General features: G+C 46.8%; 1 protein-coding gene across 3 annotated transcripts in view; it reads left to right on the top strand.

Annotated features, from left to right (window-relative positions):
• Positions 1-16,373, top strand: part of sbf2 (SET binding factor 2) — a 725,521-nt gene that overhangs the window by 677,630 nt on the left and 31,518 nt on the right. For all 3 annotated transcript variants that reach the window (XM_038808179.1, XM_038808177.1, XM_038808178.1), the window contains 3 exons: positions 1,772-1,953; positions 2,585-2,761; positions 3,522-3,623. In XM_038808179.1, coding sequence (XP_038664107.1) covers positions 1,772-1,953; positions 2,585-2,761; positions 3,522-3,623 — 461 coding nt within the window. The remainder of the gene's footprint in view (positions 1-1,771; positions 1,954-2,584; positions 2,762-3,521; positions 3,624-16,373) is intronic.

Below are 16,373 nucleotides of genomic sequence, written 5' to 3'. Positions count from 1 at the left end.
ACCCAGAGCCGAGATTCAAACCTGGGTCCTCAGCGCCGTAACCTCAGTGCTAACCACTATGCCACGTGCCGCCCCCTTGTATTATTGCACTTACCAGTTTGTTTTTAACTGAGTAATTCTGTACCTTCTCCCAGTATAATGGAGCTAAAGGTTTTAAACTGGCTTCAGTGTAACATCTATCATCTAATGCTGCCTATATAGCCCTCTTCACACTCCTTTATCTTTTAGTGGCTGTTTTCTACCAGGATGTCTCTGCCTTCCACTATCACTATTGGATTCTAATTAGGAGAAAGTCAGGCTTGGCTATACTATTCAAGATCCTTTGAAGAAAAACTGAACTCTTGGACATCTCTCAAACGAAAGTGTTTACTCGCATATACAAGCCAACAATTTATCAAGCTTCCCAAATTGAACAGAATGACATAAACAAATCAGTGTCAGGAAAAGCTTCCTTGATATATTATATAGTGGCCTTTACAAATGTTTAGTCTCCACAACTTGGGGAAGCAACTGACATCACTAAATATTTAAGGATGATTGCCAAATCCAAGTGCAAGATATTGAAATATATCTATATTAGAAATATGACCAAAACTTCCCAATGGTTTTAAATTGGAAACTATCCAAGTGCTTCAGAGACAATTTTTAAACCATGTTTTGCTCACATAAACAGTTAGCTATTAGTGGGTATGGAAAAGGTCAATTTATTTTTCAAAATTATTTCAAAAAATGTTAGTGCATAATCTTTAGAATCTTTTTTGGGGTAAGATTGTCATCAAAACTACTAGTTTATTTCTGACATCAGGTGAGATGGGGTTTGATTATATCACCAATGATTTATTTATGGGGCGCCACAGTGGTTAGCACTGCTGCCTCACAGCTCCAGTGTCCCAGGTTCAATACCGGCCTCAGATGACTGTGTGGAGTTTGCACTTTCTCCCCGTGTTTCCGTGGGTTTCCTCCGGGTGCTCCAGTTTCCTCCCACAGTCCAAAGATGTGCAGGTTAGGTGGATTGGCCATGCTACATTTCCCCTCAGTATCCAAAAGGTTAGGTGGGGTTACTGGGACAGTGTGGAGGCTGGGCTTAAGTAGGGTGCTCTTTCCAAGAGCCGATGTAGACTCGATGGGCCAAATGGCCGCTCTTGCACTGTGAATTCTATGATAATGCTATAGTCATAAGTTTATTTGTAGTCATGAATTAAAAAACAGGCATTGTTCACATAAGATTTATTTAAGCATCTCTGATATTTGTTTCACTAGCTGCAGTAGGTAACGACAGCAATTTATTTATTTTTGAGAAAACCCAAAATTATTTTCTTTGGTCTGAAGATTTCTTTCCCAATTCTCCTATTGGAAATGAGCATTGCTTCTTCATTTTCACGTCTGAACAGTCCATTGGAAAATCCAATGCTATAATTTTAGAAATAATTGTTTTCATCCCATTTCATGATATTGCTTTATTGCAGTTGTCGGAAACTGACTCACAATGAACTAGAAACCACTGTGAGCAGATGAATGCTAAATGCATTGGTATGTTCTCTGCCTGCTATTTTAACAGGGTTGTTAAGCTATTTAAATAAATGTATTAGTGCCTGCTTTAAAATAGACATAGGGATTATCATATCGAGTTTTCATCCACGAAAATCAACAATAGTAATTTCCTCACCAATATCTCATGAGCAGTCTTGCTTTCACAAAGAAAATGTATTTAATTTTATGCACATATATGAAGTTACTGTGTCTCAAAGTTTAGTTTTTATTTGCTCTTCAGGTATGTGGGCCAGCCTACGTTCAAGCAATCGCTTCAACACCCAGTTTTCAACCACTGATGTAGGAGCAAGATTAGCAGGAAAGGAATCACCTGTGACTGCTGGCAATGACAATACTCTGCAGAACCAACTTCTGAAGCACCAAGCAGCCCTGTACCTGTTTGGGGAAAAATCTCAGCTGAGAGTAAGATGGAAACTGAATTCTATATATGTACTTTATTTATTTTCTTATAAATTTACCAGAGATTAATTTTCTTAGTTTGGTTGTATCTATTGCGCTTGCTTGTTTTATTGTAAAGCTAAATATGCAAACATAGAAATCAATGCAATATTAGCATAGTTGCTTTTTGTGCTCATCGCACAGATGCATTCATGGTATTTCTACATTCAATTGTAAACACTGTAAGATGCATTTTTACTGGTGTTGGGAAAGGGGCATTTGCCTGCATTTTCATTTTAAGAAAGGTAGAAAATAAAACAGAAAATTGAAGGAACTATTAAAGCCCACTAATCTGGTATTTTTAAAATTGCGATAGCAGCTCTGGCACTAAGGTGTCCTACAAGGAGTTGCGACACTCGTCACCTTGGGCTACTCTCACACACCTGGTTATAGAGTGGCATTATTAAAAGGTCTCCTAAGAGATTCTAAGATTTGTCTTTATTTTTGTGCTATTTTACTCCATTTATCCTTCTCCTCTGCAATTGTCCAGGGTCATCCATCCTCTGCTAACAAGATTAAATATGCATCTATGCAAATTTGAAATAGTTTTATGTTTCACTTCCTTTAGCAATACTAACACTGTCTTTGTCCTCAGGGCTTTAAACCTGACCTTGCTATTAACTGTGAGTTGATACCTGTGGATTACTGCGATATTCGTCAGGTGAAAGCCAGTTTCAAAAAGCTAATGAGAGCATGCGTACCCAGCACAATCCCTAATGATGCGGACATGACTTTGTACAGGTTACTGGGAGAATCTGAATGGCTTTTGCAGGTAATTCATTCATTCATTCTAAAGGCGATTACTCAGAATTGGTCAACCTATATATTTTTTCTTGATTGCAAAGCACTGGACACTGGCGTGTTTTTTGATGAAACATTCCACTCTTCTGAATGATGTTAACTTAGAAAATATGTCATAGCTTTTTGGCTTTCCTTCCTCCTCAGAGAATAGGACACGGTGCTTTTGGAACAAGTGTCAACAGGGAATATAATGCCTGATCATCGCAGAAACTATTTCAAGTCACTGCAAATAACTAGCTTTTAAATTATTCTCTTTTTTAAAATTATGACCAGAAATCTGAACGTGCTTATATTTGCCAAAGTGAAGGTGTTTGTCTTTGTCTATCAGCTGGGCATTATTGTTCATTGAAAATAGCAAATGTATTACTTAATGTATGAACATACCATATGAATAGTTCACGTTTATGCCTGGAAGTGTACTTTTTTTCTATTATCTTTCTCAATTAATTGGAATGTGTTCATTAAGATATCAGTAAGTTGCAATGGTGGCTGGGTGGTATTTCTATTCTAGTTCCGCTTTAACTGTAAACATCCAGCAGTACCTTTTTATAAGGCAAGAAAATTTTGAGGTATATAAAACCATTAAGATGGTGGGACTAATTTAAGTTAACAAAGTAAGAACGTCACACAAGAAGTGTATTCACAATAAAATTAAAACATGCAGGCTAAAGTGCAGTTGCTACATTGAAATGCCACGACACAGCAGATTTAATTTAATTTTGCTTCCTCAGATACACAGAATACTGCAACTGGCTGTGGTGATGGCAGAGCTGCTTGAGAGTGGTTCCTCAGTAATGGTAAGCTTGGAAGATGGCATGGACATTACAACACAGGTAATTTTATAAAATTATCATCGAAATTTCTTCTTCGCTTATGCTTTTCACGATTGAACCTGCTCCAGTTCTGTGCCTAAAATTTGGAAAACTCTCCAGCAGAATCGTGTTTTTAAAACGAACTAACCAGATTTTCTCGCAGTAGGATGATAAAATATCGGAGCAGGAGAAGGCCATTTGGCCCCTCGAGCCAACTCTGCCATTTAATATGATCGTGGCTGATTTGATTGTTGCCTTAACTCCGCTTTCCTTCCTGCTCCATGATAACTGTTGACTCCCATGTAGATCAAAAATCTGTCTGACTCATGCTTGAATATATTCAGTGACCCAGCCCCCACTGCTTTCTGGGATAGAGAATTCCAAAGATTAACAATTCTCTGAGAGAAAATTCCTTCTCACCTCCATGAAGTTCTAGATTCCCCCACAAGGGGAAATGCCTTTTCAAGATCTACCCTATTAAGTCCTCTCCAAATCCTATATATGTAACCAGCACCACCTTTCATTCTTCTAAATTCCAAAGAGTATCAGCCCAACCTCCTCAACATTTCCTTTCCTCACAAGAGAACCCCTTCATCCCAGGAGTCAAATGAGTGAACCTTCTCTGAACTGTTTCAATGGAAGTATCTTTATTTCAGAAAGGAGACCAAAACTGCATGGACTATTCTGGACGTAATCTCACCAATGTGCTGTACAGTTGTAGCAAGACCTCCTCACCTTTATATCCCATCCCCCTTGCAATAAAGGGAAGACAGTAGTGTAGTGGTAATTCCTCTGGATTAGCTGTAATATCATTGTATTGGTAATCCAAATTTCCAGTTTAGTGCTGTGGGGAAAGGGTGACTTCGGCCATCAGGGATTATTTGGGATTCGACAAGGAGGTTTCACCCTCCTTGAAGGCGGTTGTCAGGGGAGAGATAATTTTGCATAAGGCCCAGGGGGATAGGATCGCAAGGGTGGAAAGGCAGATTTTGGAAGTGGATTGGCAATACTCCATGGTGGAGTTGTTAGCGGACAGGAAGAAGCTGCAGATGGAGTTTGAGCTTCAATCGACGGGGAAGGCAATGAGCCAACTTTGTCGCGCGTGTGGCGCGTTTTGTGAGTACGATGAGAAAGCCAGCCGGTTATTGGCTCAACAGGTGGCCGCCCGGCAGATAGCCCAGTTAAGGATGAGGGAGGAGGGCTGGTTACTGCTCCAGGTAGGATTAACAGGCATTTGAGGCTTTATACTGGGGCTGCACAAATCTGAGACTCCAGAGGTTTATTTGAGGATGGAACAGTTTTTGGATGGGTTGGACTTCTCGGTAGTGGGTAGGGAGAGGAGGCAGTGGCTGGAGGCACCACTGGAGTTGGAGGAGATTACGGACTACATTTATTCCATGCAGCCGGGGAAGCACCAGGGCCGGATGATTTCCCGGTGGAATTCTATAAACCGTTTGCGGCCTTGTTGGCGCCACACTTATTGGGGATCTTTAATGACTCGTTGTCTTAGAGGGTGTTGCAGGCCACGTTGGCACAGGCATCAGTCAATCTCTTTGATCCCGAAGGACAAAGATCCCTTGGAGTGTGGGTCTTACAGGCCTATCTCACTGTTGAATACTGACGCAAGGATACTAGCTGAGGTGCTGCAGACATGTCTGGATGGGTGATTGACGGAGGTGATCTCTGAGGACCAGATGGGATTAGTGAAGGGCCGACCGTTGTTGGCCAATATAAGGAGACTTTTGAATGAGGTACTGTCGCCCCTCCTTGGAGACTCTTCCAGAGCTATTCTTCTCAGTGGATGTGAAAAAGATATTTGATCGGGTGGAGTGGAGATACCTCTTTGAGATTTTGGAGCGATTTGGTTGGACCAACATTTGTCTCCTGGCTGAGATTCTGTATAAATGTCCACTATACTAGATGTCCACACAGCTAGTGTCCAAGCAAACACTGTGTTCAGGGTACTTCCGGTTGCACAGGGCACAAGGCAAGGATGCCCACTGCCCATGCTGGCGATTGAGCCATTGGCCATTGTGGTAGTATGACTAGGAGTATTACGGTACCTTGGAAGTGAGCTGCTATTGGTGCAGAGGACTGCCCATTGGCCCGGGTAAGTCATGTTGAGAGGTAGGGAGCTCCGCCTACAAGGCGGGATATAAGAATCTGTACGTCTGCTGCCGGGTACACATCTTGTGCATTAAAGCCTATCGTTTGGATCTCATCTTTGTCTCGTGTCCATTGATGGTGCATCAATTTAGTGCACAAGTTTTTAAAGGATGGAGCTTAGTGCACGCAGCAAATGCAACAGCAGCATTTAAACACTGGCTGGCGTGTTTCAATAGTTACTTGAGCACAGCCGAAAACCGCCCGATGAGGGAACAAAAACTGCTTATCCTCCACTCGTGCGTTGGAACCGCAGTGTTCACGCTCATAGAGGACACAACAGACTATGACGCAGCCATGGACTTGCTTAAGGGACATTTCATCCGGCCGGTGAACCAGGTCTACGCCACGGCACTTACTGGCCACGAGACAGCAATTCCCTGGTGAGTCTTTAGACGAATTCTACCAGACCCTCCTTGTTCTGGGGAGAAACTGCGCCTGCCCACAAGTTTCTGCGGCCGAGCACACCGAACTTTTAATCAGAGACGCTTTCGCCAGAGACTCTTAGAGAAAGAAACTTTAAGCCTTGCCGAGGCACGGGCCCTCGCCTCCTCCCTAGATGTCGCTAATCGCAACGCCCGCGCGTACGCTCCCGAATGCGCGGCGGCCCCCTGGGCAGCATGGAACGCAACCCCCCTCACCTCCGCAGACTCTGAACCCCTCAAGCCTGCACTGCAGGCGCCCCGATAAACCCACGGGGCCCCGTTGCTACTTTTGCGGCCAGGCCAAGCACCCCCGCCAGCGCTGCCCGGCCCGCACCGCAACCTGTAAAGGCTGAGGCAAAAAGGGTCATTTTGCGGCCATTTGCCAGTCCAAGGTGGTCGCTGCAGTCCCGAGCAGTGACCGCGGGTCCCCCACCCCCGCTCCTCATGGGCCCCGCGCGGCCCACGGACCTCGCTCCCCCCACCGCCACGAGTGATCCCCAGGCACCGCCATTTTGGGCCCCCGACTCCACATGCGACCCCCGGGCGCCACCATTTTGTTCACCCCCCCACCACGTGCGGCCGACGCGCCGCCATCTTGGATCGGCACAGAGGACCCCGCGAGTGACCACTCGCTGCCGGATGACGACTCTGAGTTCGTGCCACGACTAGCCTCAGTAACATTGGACCAGTCACGGCCACGCACGCTGTCCACGGCGACCACGAAGCTCCTTCTCAACGGCCACGAGACGAGCTGCCTGCTGGACTCCGGGAGCACAGAAAGTTTTGTCCACCCCGCCACAGTAAGACGCTGCGCACTTAATGTTTACCCAGTGAAACAAAGAATCGCTCTGGCCTCCAGTTCGCACTCGGTCCAGATCACAGGTTGCTGCATAGCGGACCTCACGGTCCAGGGGAGGGAGTTTAAAAACTATAAGCTCTTCGTCCTTCCCCACCTCTGGTTTAGCTCACTCGGCTAAATCGCTGGCTTTTAAAGCAGACCAAGCAGGCCAGCAGCACGGTACGATTCCCGTACCAGCCTCCCCGGACAGGCGCCAGAATGTGGCGACTAGGGGCTTTTCACAGTAACTTCATTGAAGCCTACTCGTGACAATAAGCGATTTTCATTTCATTTCATTTTTCTGCGCGGCAGCACTCCTGGGGTTAGATTTCCAGTGCAACCTCCAGAGTTTAACGTTCAAATTTGGCGGCCCTATGCCCCCCCCCTTTCTGTCTGCAGCCTCGCGTCCCTCAAGGTCGATCCCCCAGCCTTGTTTGCAAACCTTACCCAGGATTACAAACCCGTCGCCACGAGGAGCAGACGGTACAGTGCCCAGCACCGGTCCTTCATCAAGTCCGAAGTCCAAAGGCCTCTGAAGGAAGGGGTTATCGAGGCTAGCAACAGCCCCTGGCGAGCACAAGTACTGGTGGTAAAGACCGGGGAGAAAAATCGGATGGTCATAGACTACAGTCAGACCATCAACAGGTTTACGCAGCTGGACGCGTATCCTCTCCCACGCATCTCCGACCTGGTCAACAGGATCGCGCAGTACAAGGTTTTTTCCACGGTGGACCTTAAGTCCGCCTATCACCAGCTCCCCATCCGCGCGAGTGACCGAAAGTACACCGCGTTCGAAGCGGATGGGCGACTCTACCACTTTTTAAGGGTTCCTTTCGGTGTCACAAATGGGGTCTCGGTCTTCCAAAGGGAGATGGACCGAATGGTCAACCAACACGGTTTACGGGCATCCTTCCCGTATCTCGATAATGTCACCATCTGCGGCCACAACCAGCAAGACCACGACACCAACCTCCGCAAATTCCTCCGTACCGCAAAACTCCTTAACCTGACCTACAATAAGGATAGGTGCGTGTTTACCACCGACCGTCTAGCCATCCTCGGCTACGTAGTCCGTAACAGAGTGATAAGCCCCGACCCCAAACGCATGCGCCCCCTGCTGGAGCTCCCCCTCGCCCACTCCCTCAAAGACCTCAAGTGCTGTTTGGGCTTCTTTTCATATTACGCCCAGTGGGTCCCCAATTACGCCGACAAAGCCTGCCCACTCATCCAGTCCACCACGTTTCCCCTGTCGATGGAGGCCCGCCAGGCCTTTAGCCGCATCAAAGCAGACATTGCAAAGGCCACGATGCACGCTATCGACGAGTCCCTCCCCTTTCAAGTCGAGAGCGACGCGTCTGACGTAGCTCTGGTGGCCACCCTCAACCAACCGGGCAGACCTGTGGCCTTCTTCTCCCGTACCCTCCACGCTTCCGAAATCCGCCATTCCTCGGTCGAAAAGGAAGCACAGGCCATAGTCGAAGCGGTGCGACATTGGAGGCAGGAGGTTTACCCTCCTCACAGACCAACGGTCAGTGGCTTTCATGTTTGATAATGCACAGAGGGGCAAGATAAAGAACGATAAGATTTTGCGGTGGAAGATTGAGTTGTCCACGTACAACTACGACATCTTGTATCGTCCTGGGAAGCTAAACGAGCCTCCCGATGCCCTGTCCCGCGGCACCTGTGCCAACGCACGAGTGGACCGCCTCCGAACCCTCCACGCGGACCTCTGCCACCCGGGGGTCACCCGCTTTTTCCATTTCATAAAGACCCGCAACCTGCCCTACTCCATCGAGGAGGTCAGGACAGTGACCAGGGAATGCCACATCTGCGCGGAGTGCAAGCCGCACTTCTACCGCCCCGAACAAGTGCATCTGATAAAGGCTTCCCGCCCTTTTGAACGTCTCAGCGTGGACTTCAAAGGTCCCCTCCCCTCCAACAACCGCAACACGTACTTCCTCAACATGATTGACGAGTACTCCCGTTTCCCTTTCGCCATCCCCTGCCCCGACATGACCACAACCACCTTTATCAAAGCCTACACACCATCTTCTCCCTGTTTGGTTACCCCGCATACATTCATAGCGATCGGGGGTCCTCCTTTATGAGTGACGAGCTGCGTCAATTCCTGCTCAGCAGGGGCATCGCCTCCAGCAGGACGACCAGTTACAACCCCCGGGGTAACGGACAGGTCAAGAGGGAGAACGGTACGGTCTGGAAGACCATCCTGCTGGCCCTACGGTCCAGAAATCTCCCAGTCTCCCACTGGCAAGAGGTCCTCCCAGACGCCCTCCACTCAATCCGGTCACTTCTCTGTACCGCCATTAACCAAACGCCTCACGAACGTCGTCTTGTTTTTCCCAGGAAGTCTTCCTCGGGGACCGCGCTCCCAACCTGGCTGGCTACCCCCTGGCCCATTCCGCTCCGGAAGCACGTGCGGGTGCACAAGTCAGACCCGTTGGTTGAAAGAGTCCAGCTACACCACGCAAATCCACAATTCACGTATGTGGAGTATCCCGACGGCCGACAGGAAACGGTCTCCCTCTGGGACCAGGCACCTGCCGGATCTCGGCCACACCCCCCAACACCAGCACACAAAACCCCCCCCCCCTGCCCCCAGCACCCACGGCCCAGCGGACAGGAACCCCCTCCCCCGGCCTGGCCCCCACTAGCTCCGACCAGGGGTACGGACACAGGAACAAGATCGTTGCTCCCGGAGTCACGGACGACCACCGCTCCGACATCAAAGTCGCCCACTCGACTGATTGAATCGATGTGACCTACTGGTGGACTTCTGCCTGCGGATGGACTCTAGTGATTTTTTCTTTTGTTCTTTACCTGTTCCCCCATCCCCCCCCCCCCCCCCCCCCCCCTAATTTTGCATACTGTACATAGTTGTTGTTTTCCATTTTGCACATAAGTTACGGGTCAATGGGCAGCCATCGATGCAACGGTACGACCTAAACATCTCTAGTCATACTACCTGTCTCACGTTCTCACGGGACCCCCCCCCCCCCTTATGCCCGCCCCTCGCCCCCCGCTTATTTTTCAACAAGGGTTGAATGTGGTAGTATGACTAGAGGTATTACGATACCTTGGAAGTGAGCTGCTATTGGTGCAGAGGACACGCTGCCCATTGGCCCGGGTAAGTCATGTGCCTCTCAGCCGATTGGCTGAGAGGTAGGGAGCTCCGCCTACAAGGCGGGATATAAGAACCCGTGCTTCACGGCAGTCGGCCATTCTTCTGTACGTCTGCTGCCGGGTACACATCTTGTGCATTAAAGCCTATCGTTTGGATCTCGTCTTCGTCTCCTGTCCATTGATGGTGCATCAGCCATTTCACGTAGATTATCAGGCAGGTGGAAGGGTAGAGAGTGGGGGAGTAAGGAACATAGTGCGTCCCTTTATGCGGATGACTTGTTGCTATACGTTTCAGACCCTCTGGCTAGTGTGGGGAGGAAATTGGAGCTGCTGAGGAAGTTTGGTTCCTTCTCAGGGTACAAATTGAATATGAGAAAGAGTGCGATCTTTCCGGTGAATCCCCTGGGGAAGGAAGCAGATTTGGGGAGATGCCGTTTAGGCTGGCCAAGACGAGGTTCAGGTAATTGGGGATACAGGTGATGCATGACTGGACCATGCTACATAAATGGAGCCTGGCCAGTCTGGTGGGAGGGTGCCCTCCTGTTGTCCTTGGCAGGGAGAGTGCAGGGCGGTCAAAATGGTCTTTCTGCTGAGGTTCGTATTTGTGTTCCAGTGTCTCCCAATCTTCCTCCCTAAGTAATTTTTCATTAGGGTTGATAAGTTAATCTTGGTCTTTATCTGGGCAGGTAAAACCCCCAGGAATTGAAACGTTTTCCTGCAGAGGGAGAGGCAATCAGGAGAGCTTGCGCTACCAAATTTGATCTATTACCGGGCGGTGAACATAGAGAAAGTGTAGGGGTAGATGAAGGAGCCAGGGTTGGGGTAAGGGCGGATGGTGCAGGTTAGTGTCTGAGGGCATTCGTTGCGCCCACTCTTCCACTCTCTCTGACCAAGTTCTCTACGAGTCCAGTGGTGGTGGCCTCCTTAAGAATTTGGGGCCAAATTGAAAATTTGGAGCAATGTCACTACTGTCACCAATTTGTGGGAACGATAAGTTTCTGCCATCCGGGATGGATGCAATGTACAAGATTTGGAAGAGGGAGGGGGTTGAAAGCTTCAGGGATTTATTTGTGGAGGGTAGATTTGCGGGGCTGGAGGAGATAGTGGAGAAATTTCAACTCCCAAAGAGAAATTTGTTTAGGTATATGGAGATGCAAAACTTTGTTCGTAAAGAACTATCTTCATTCCCTCGGCTACTGTGACCTACTCTTATTGACATGATGCTATCTCTAGATGGGATAGGGGAAGGGAAGATATCCAATATATATGGGTAATTGTTGGAGATGGGGAGAGCACTGTTAGAGGAAGTAAAGGGGAAGTGGGAGGAGGAGCTGGGGCTGGAGGGAGGGGTGTGGAGCGAGATCTTGCACAGGGTGAATTCCACCTCTTATGTGCCAGGCTGAGCCTGATACATTTCAAAGTAGTTCACAAGGCGCACTTAACTAGAACGCACATGAGGGTGTTCTTCCCCGGAATAGAGAACCGGTGTGAGCGATATCTATGGGGGATGACGAAACATTCACACATGTTCTGGTCCTACCCTAGGCTGTTTGAGTTTTGGGTCTCTTTTTTTGAGACAATGTCGGAGATTGTGGGGGTCAGGCTGGAGCTGTGTCCATTGGTGGTGATCTTTGGGGTGTCGGACTCACCGGCACTTCTGGAGGGGAAGAAGACTAATTTCCTAGCCTTCGCCTCTCTGGTTGCCTGGAGACAAGTCCTGCTTGGATAGAGGTCACTGGCTCCACTAAAGGCCTCCAATACCCTTGGATGCATCTCATCCGGTCCTGGTGCTTTGTCAGGTTTAACTAATAGTGTTGCGGGCGAGGGTTTAACAACTCCAAAGTATATTATGGAGTCCACCTGATCTACAACCTTTATGTTGAATTTGGCCAAGATGAGCGCATGAGCCTGCCTTTCAGATGTTATTCAACGGACTTCTTAGTTGCTTTTAATTTAAAAAAAACAAGCTTTATTGTAAGAATTTAGTTAGCGTTTGTATAACCTCACACAGCAAGAATTTTTATCAACTACAAACATAAAGACCCCCCACAGCTACAGTAATCAAGTATAACCCTTAACGAATTCCCTCTTAACTGTTCCAATTCAATAACAAAACCAGAAACCCCTTTTCAAAGGCGTGGCCCAGCACACGGCATTCTCACTATCTTTAAGACTTGTTATTGATACTCTGTTCCCCTTTTCAAACAGCAGATTTGAATTCCTTCCAGAAAGCAAATTAAGATACCAAGCAGACTGGAAACAGTTTTTAAAATGAAGATCGAGAGGCAGGCCAAAAAAACTTCTGTTCTCTGTCTGAGTCCACAGCAGCCAAATGTGAAAGTGAAACCAAAAACAAACTCCCAGAGCCATAGCCCAGCTCCACCCACACAATGACATCACTGAAGCCATGTGATAAGACAAAAACCTTTCTTAAAGGGACACTCACATGACAATAGTCTATCCACTACCACCTCCTTATCAATTTTGAACCCTTCCAATGGCAGAGTTTCCTCCTCTGTCACCATGACCTGGATAGCATCAACCTCCTCAGTAAAGACAAGTGCAAAGTATTAATTTAATAACTTGGGCATGCCTCCATACGTGAATTCTCTTTTTGGTCTCTAATCGGCACTTCTCCTCCTTTTACCACACTAATCATATGCCTAAGGAAGACTTTGGAATCTCCTTTAATGCCAGTCTTCTCTCACATTCACTCTTCGTTTCTCTAATATGCTTTTTCACCTCCGCTCTGAACTTCTGTATTCCTTTTTGTTCCCAGTTGTATTTTTTCCCTGACATCTGTCATAGTACACTTTTTGTTCTTTATCTTAATTTCTATCTCCTTTTTCATCCACGGAGCTCTGGATTTGTTTGTTCTACCCTTCCTTCTTGAGAGAATATACCTTGACTGTGCCTGAACCATTTCTGTTTTAAGGTAGCCAATTGTTCAATTACAGTTTTTCCTGCCAGCTTTTCATTTCACTCTATCTGGCCCAGCTCCATTCTTGCCCCATTGAAGTCTGCTTGTCCTCAGTTAATTATTCTTGCTCTGGATTGACCATTGTCCTTTTCTACCATCATCCTAAATTTTACAATACAATGATCACTGTCTCCTAAATGCTCCCCCACTGACACTTGGCCCACATCATTTCCAAGAACTAGGTCCAGCAGTGCATCATTTCTTGTTGGACTGGACACATACTGCTATTGAAAGTTCTCCTGAATACAATCTACGAATGCTTGTTCCTCCCCGTTCTTTACACTACCACTGTCCCAGTCTACATTTGGGTAATTAAAGTCTCCCATTATAACTACTCGATAATGTTTGCAATTATTGTCTATCATCTCTCTATTTTCCCTACAAATGTCTTCTTGTACATCTTCCCACTAGTTGGAGGTCGATAGATTACACTGAGCAATGTAATTCTACCCTTTTTGTTCCTTAGCTGTAGCCAAATTGATTCTGACCTTGAACCATCTGGGACATATCTTCTTTCTCCGACTGCAATTATTCCTTAACCAATACTTCCACCCCTCCTCCTTTTCTTCCTTTCCTAACTTTTCTGAACACCTTATACCTTGTAATACTTAACACTCTGTTCTACTCTTCCTAGAGCTGGGTCCCTGTTTTCACCACAACATCATATCTCCACAATGTAAGCTTCACCTGTAACCCATCAATCGTATTCACTGTGCATTCACATACATGCCACAATATTCCTGAGTTTGGCTTCCTGTTTATGTCATGAAATCGATTGGACAACTATTTTTGGCAAGATTGGCTACAGAATCCAGTAAACATTAACTCCCTTCAGGAATAAATCAAGAAATATATTCTTAAGTGGCAAAATATAGGGTTTTCAGTGGTACGTGCCTACCATCAACATTGAAATTAGTGTATTGCATTTGCCTCCAGAGTGATAAAGAGTTTTTTTTACTTCAATTGGTTTTGCTGCTTGCCCGGTTAAGTACTTGGCATTAAAATCACCAGGCTGCAGAGGTTCCTTCTCCTTTCAACCAGCTTGCTTTAAATATTCAAATTTGTTTTGTCTGTATTGTTCCAATCTTACATTCAGTTGTTTATCTTCCAGCAGATTCTATTTCAGTGCCTTCTCTTATCATTGTTTCCTCCTTGCATTGGGAGCATTTATTTCACATCTTAAACTCCACTGTCACATTAATGCAGCATTAAAATTATATCCTGTTTGTCACTGATCAGTTATTGTGGTTGCTACGTCCAGTGATTTTGAACAGTAAATCCACACGCTGATCTGGAAATATGCAACATTGTTTCATAGTTGGCTACTATATGTATTTTCTCCAGCTAAATAGTGAAGTGGGTCTGTCAACTCGGTAGGAGCTGCCGTGTAACTAGTTGAAGTGAATGATAGTGGTTTTGGTTTCATTGTTTGTTGAACATTACTTCTTTTAAAGCAGTGTTTCTTTGTTTTGGAGCTTTGAAACCTGATATTGCAAATATATATACAATTACAAAAATAAACAAAAGTTACTGAATTATACAAGGTGTTAATTACTTGTGTAAACAATGATATTTCCAAAATCTGTTATCATTATGCTACCAACTGCATTGGCATATTTAGTGTTTTAAAATTAACATTTATATTCTATGATAGAGATGGGAAAAGTAAAATCATTTTAGACTGTTAATTTAACCATTTGTGTTTACTTTTGTGGATTCAAGAATATCCCAGAATCTAAATTAAAATGTAAAAGGTTTTTATGCCCTCGGACGACTTTACTTTTTATATTGTCTCATAGTAAACTGAGTCAATACAATGTAAAACAGCGCTATAAAATAAGCTTGTTATGTGAGATATGTTTACATCAAGACTATCGTCCTGAACAAAATTTTAGTCAGCACTTATAAATCCTGCTTCTGTTAACTAGAGTTACAAGTATATACAGCTGTTCAATGCGTCTGTACTTAAATTCTCTTCAATTTTTAAGACAAATGTAATGTGCTTTCTATTAGATAATTGGTGTCTTATGTGCTGGCATTAACAGTTATCATTCTATGTATTCTGAAACTCACTCATTTCGTGGAATTTAAAGTTGAATAAACAAGTCAAGAGTGTGATGGAATACTCTCCACTTGCCTGGATGAGTGCAGCTCCAACACAGCTTGAGAAGTGTGACACCATCCAGGAGAAGGCATCCCTTCCACAAACATTCGCTCCCTCCACCACAGACGCACAGTTGCAGCAGTGCGTGCCATCTACAATATGTACCGCTGCAGGAACTCACCAAGGCTCCGTAGACAGCAACTTCAAACCGACAACCTCTACCACCTAGCAGGATAAGGGCAGCAGTTGCACGCGTACACTGTCACCTGGAAGTTTCCCTCCAAGTTGCACACCATCTTAATTTGGAATTATATTGCTGTTCCTTCACTGTTGCTCGGTCAAAATCCTGGAACTCCCTCCCTACAGCACTGTGGGTGTACCTACACCACATGGACTGCATAGGTTCAAGAAGGCGGCTCACCATCCCCTTCTTGACGACAACTAGGAATGGGCAAGAAATGCAGGCCTGGCCAGGCACGTCCACATCCCTTGAAAAAAATAAAAATTGTAAACTGCATAAAATCTTCGACCCCCCGCCGGGTCGAAAATCGCCGGGGGGCGGCGTGAATCCTGCCCCCGCCGACTGCCGAATTCTCCGGCACCGGGGGCGGGAATCACGCCGGTCGGCGGCCACTAGTAGTGGCCCCCCCGGCGATTCTCCAGCCCGCGATGGGCCGAGTGGCCGCCCGTTTTGCGGTCCCGCCGCCGTAAATTAGAGTAGGTCCTTACCGGCAGAACCTGGCGGCACTGGTGGCCTCTGGGATTCTCAGGGCGGGGGGGCACGGGGGGATCTAGCCCCGGGAGGTGCCCCCACGGTGGCCTTGCCCACCAATCCGCGGGCGGGCCTGTGCCGTGGGGGCATCCTATTCTTCTGCACAAGCGACTGTAGCGGTCCTTCATTGCTGGTGCGGAAACAAAGCCCTCTGCGCATGCGCTGGGATGACGCCAGCACACGCTGGCACTCCGGCACATGCACCAACCCGCGCAGGTCGGCATAGGCCCTTCAGCGCCGGTTGGCGTGGCGCCAAGCCCCTTCCCCGCTGCGGAGCAAATCACTCCGGAGCTGGCCTAGCCCCTGAAGGAGCGGAGGATTCTGCATCTTTGTGGTGGCCCAACGCCG

The sequence above is a fragment of the Scyliorhinus canicula genome, chromosome 9 (genome assembly GCF_902713615.1).
Source record: "Scyliorhinus canicula chromosome 9, sScyCan1.1, whole genome shotgun sequence".
NCBI lineage: Eukaryota > Metazoa > Chordata > Chondrichthyes > Carcharhiniformes > Scyliorhinidae > Scyliorhinus > Scyliorhinus canicula.
Note: the sequence above shows the minus strand (reverse complement) of the source record. Positions and strands in the feature narration are given on the sequence as shown.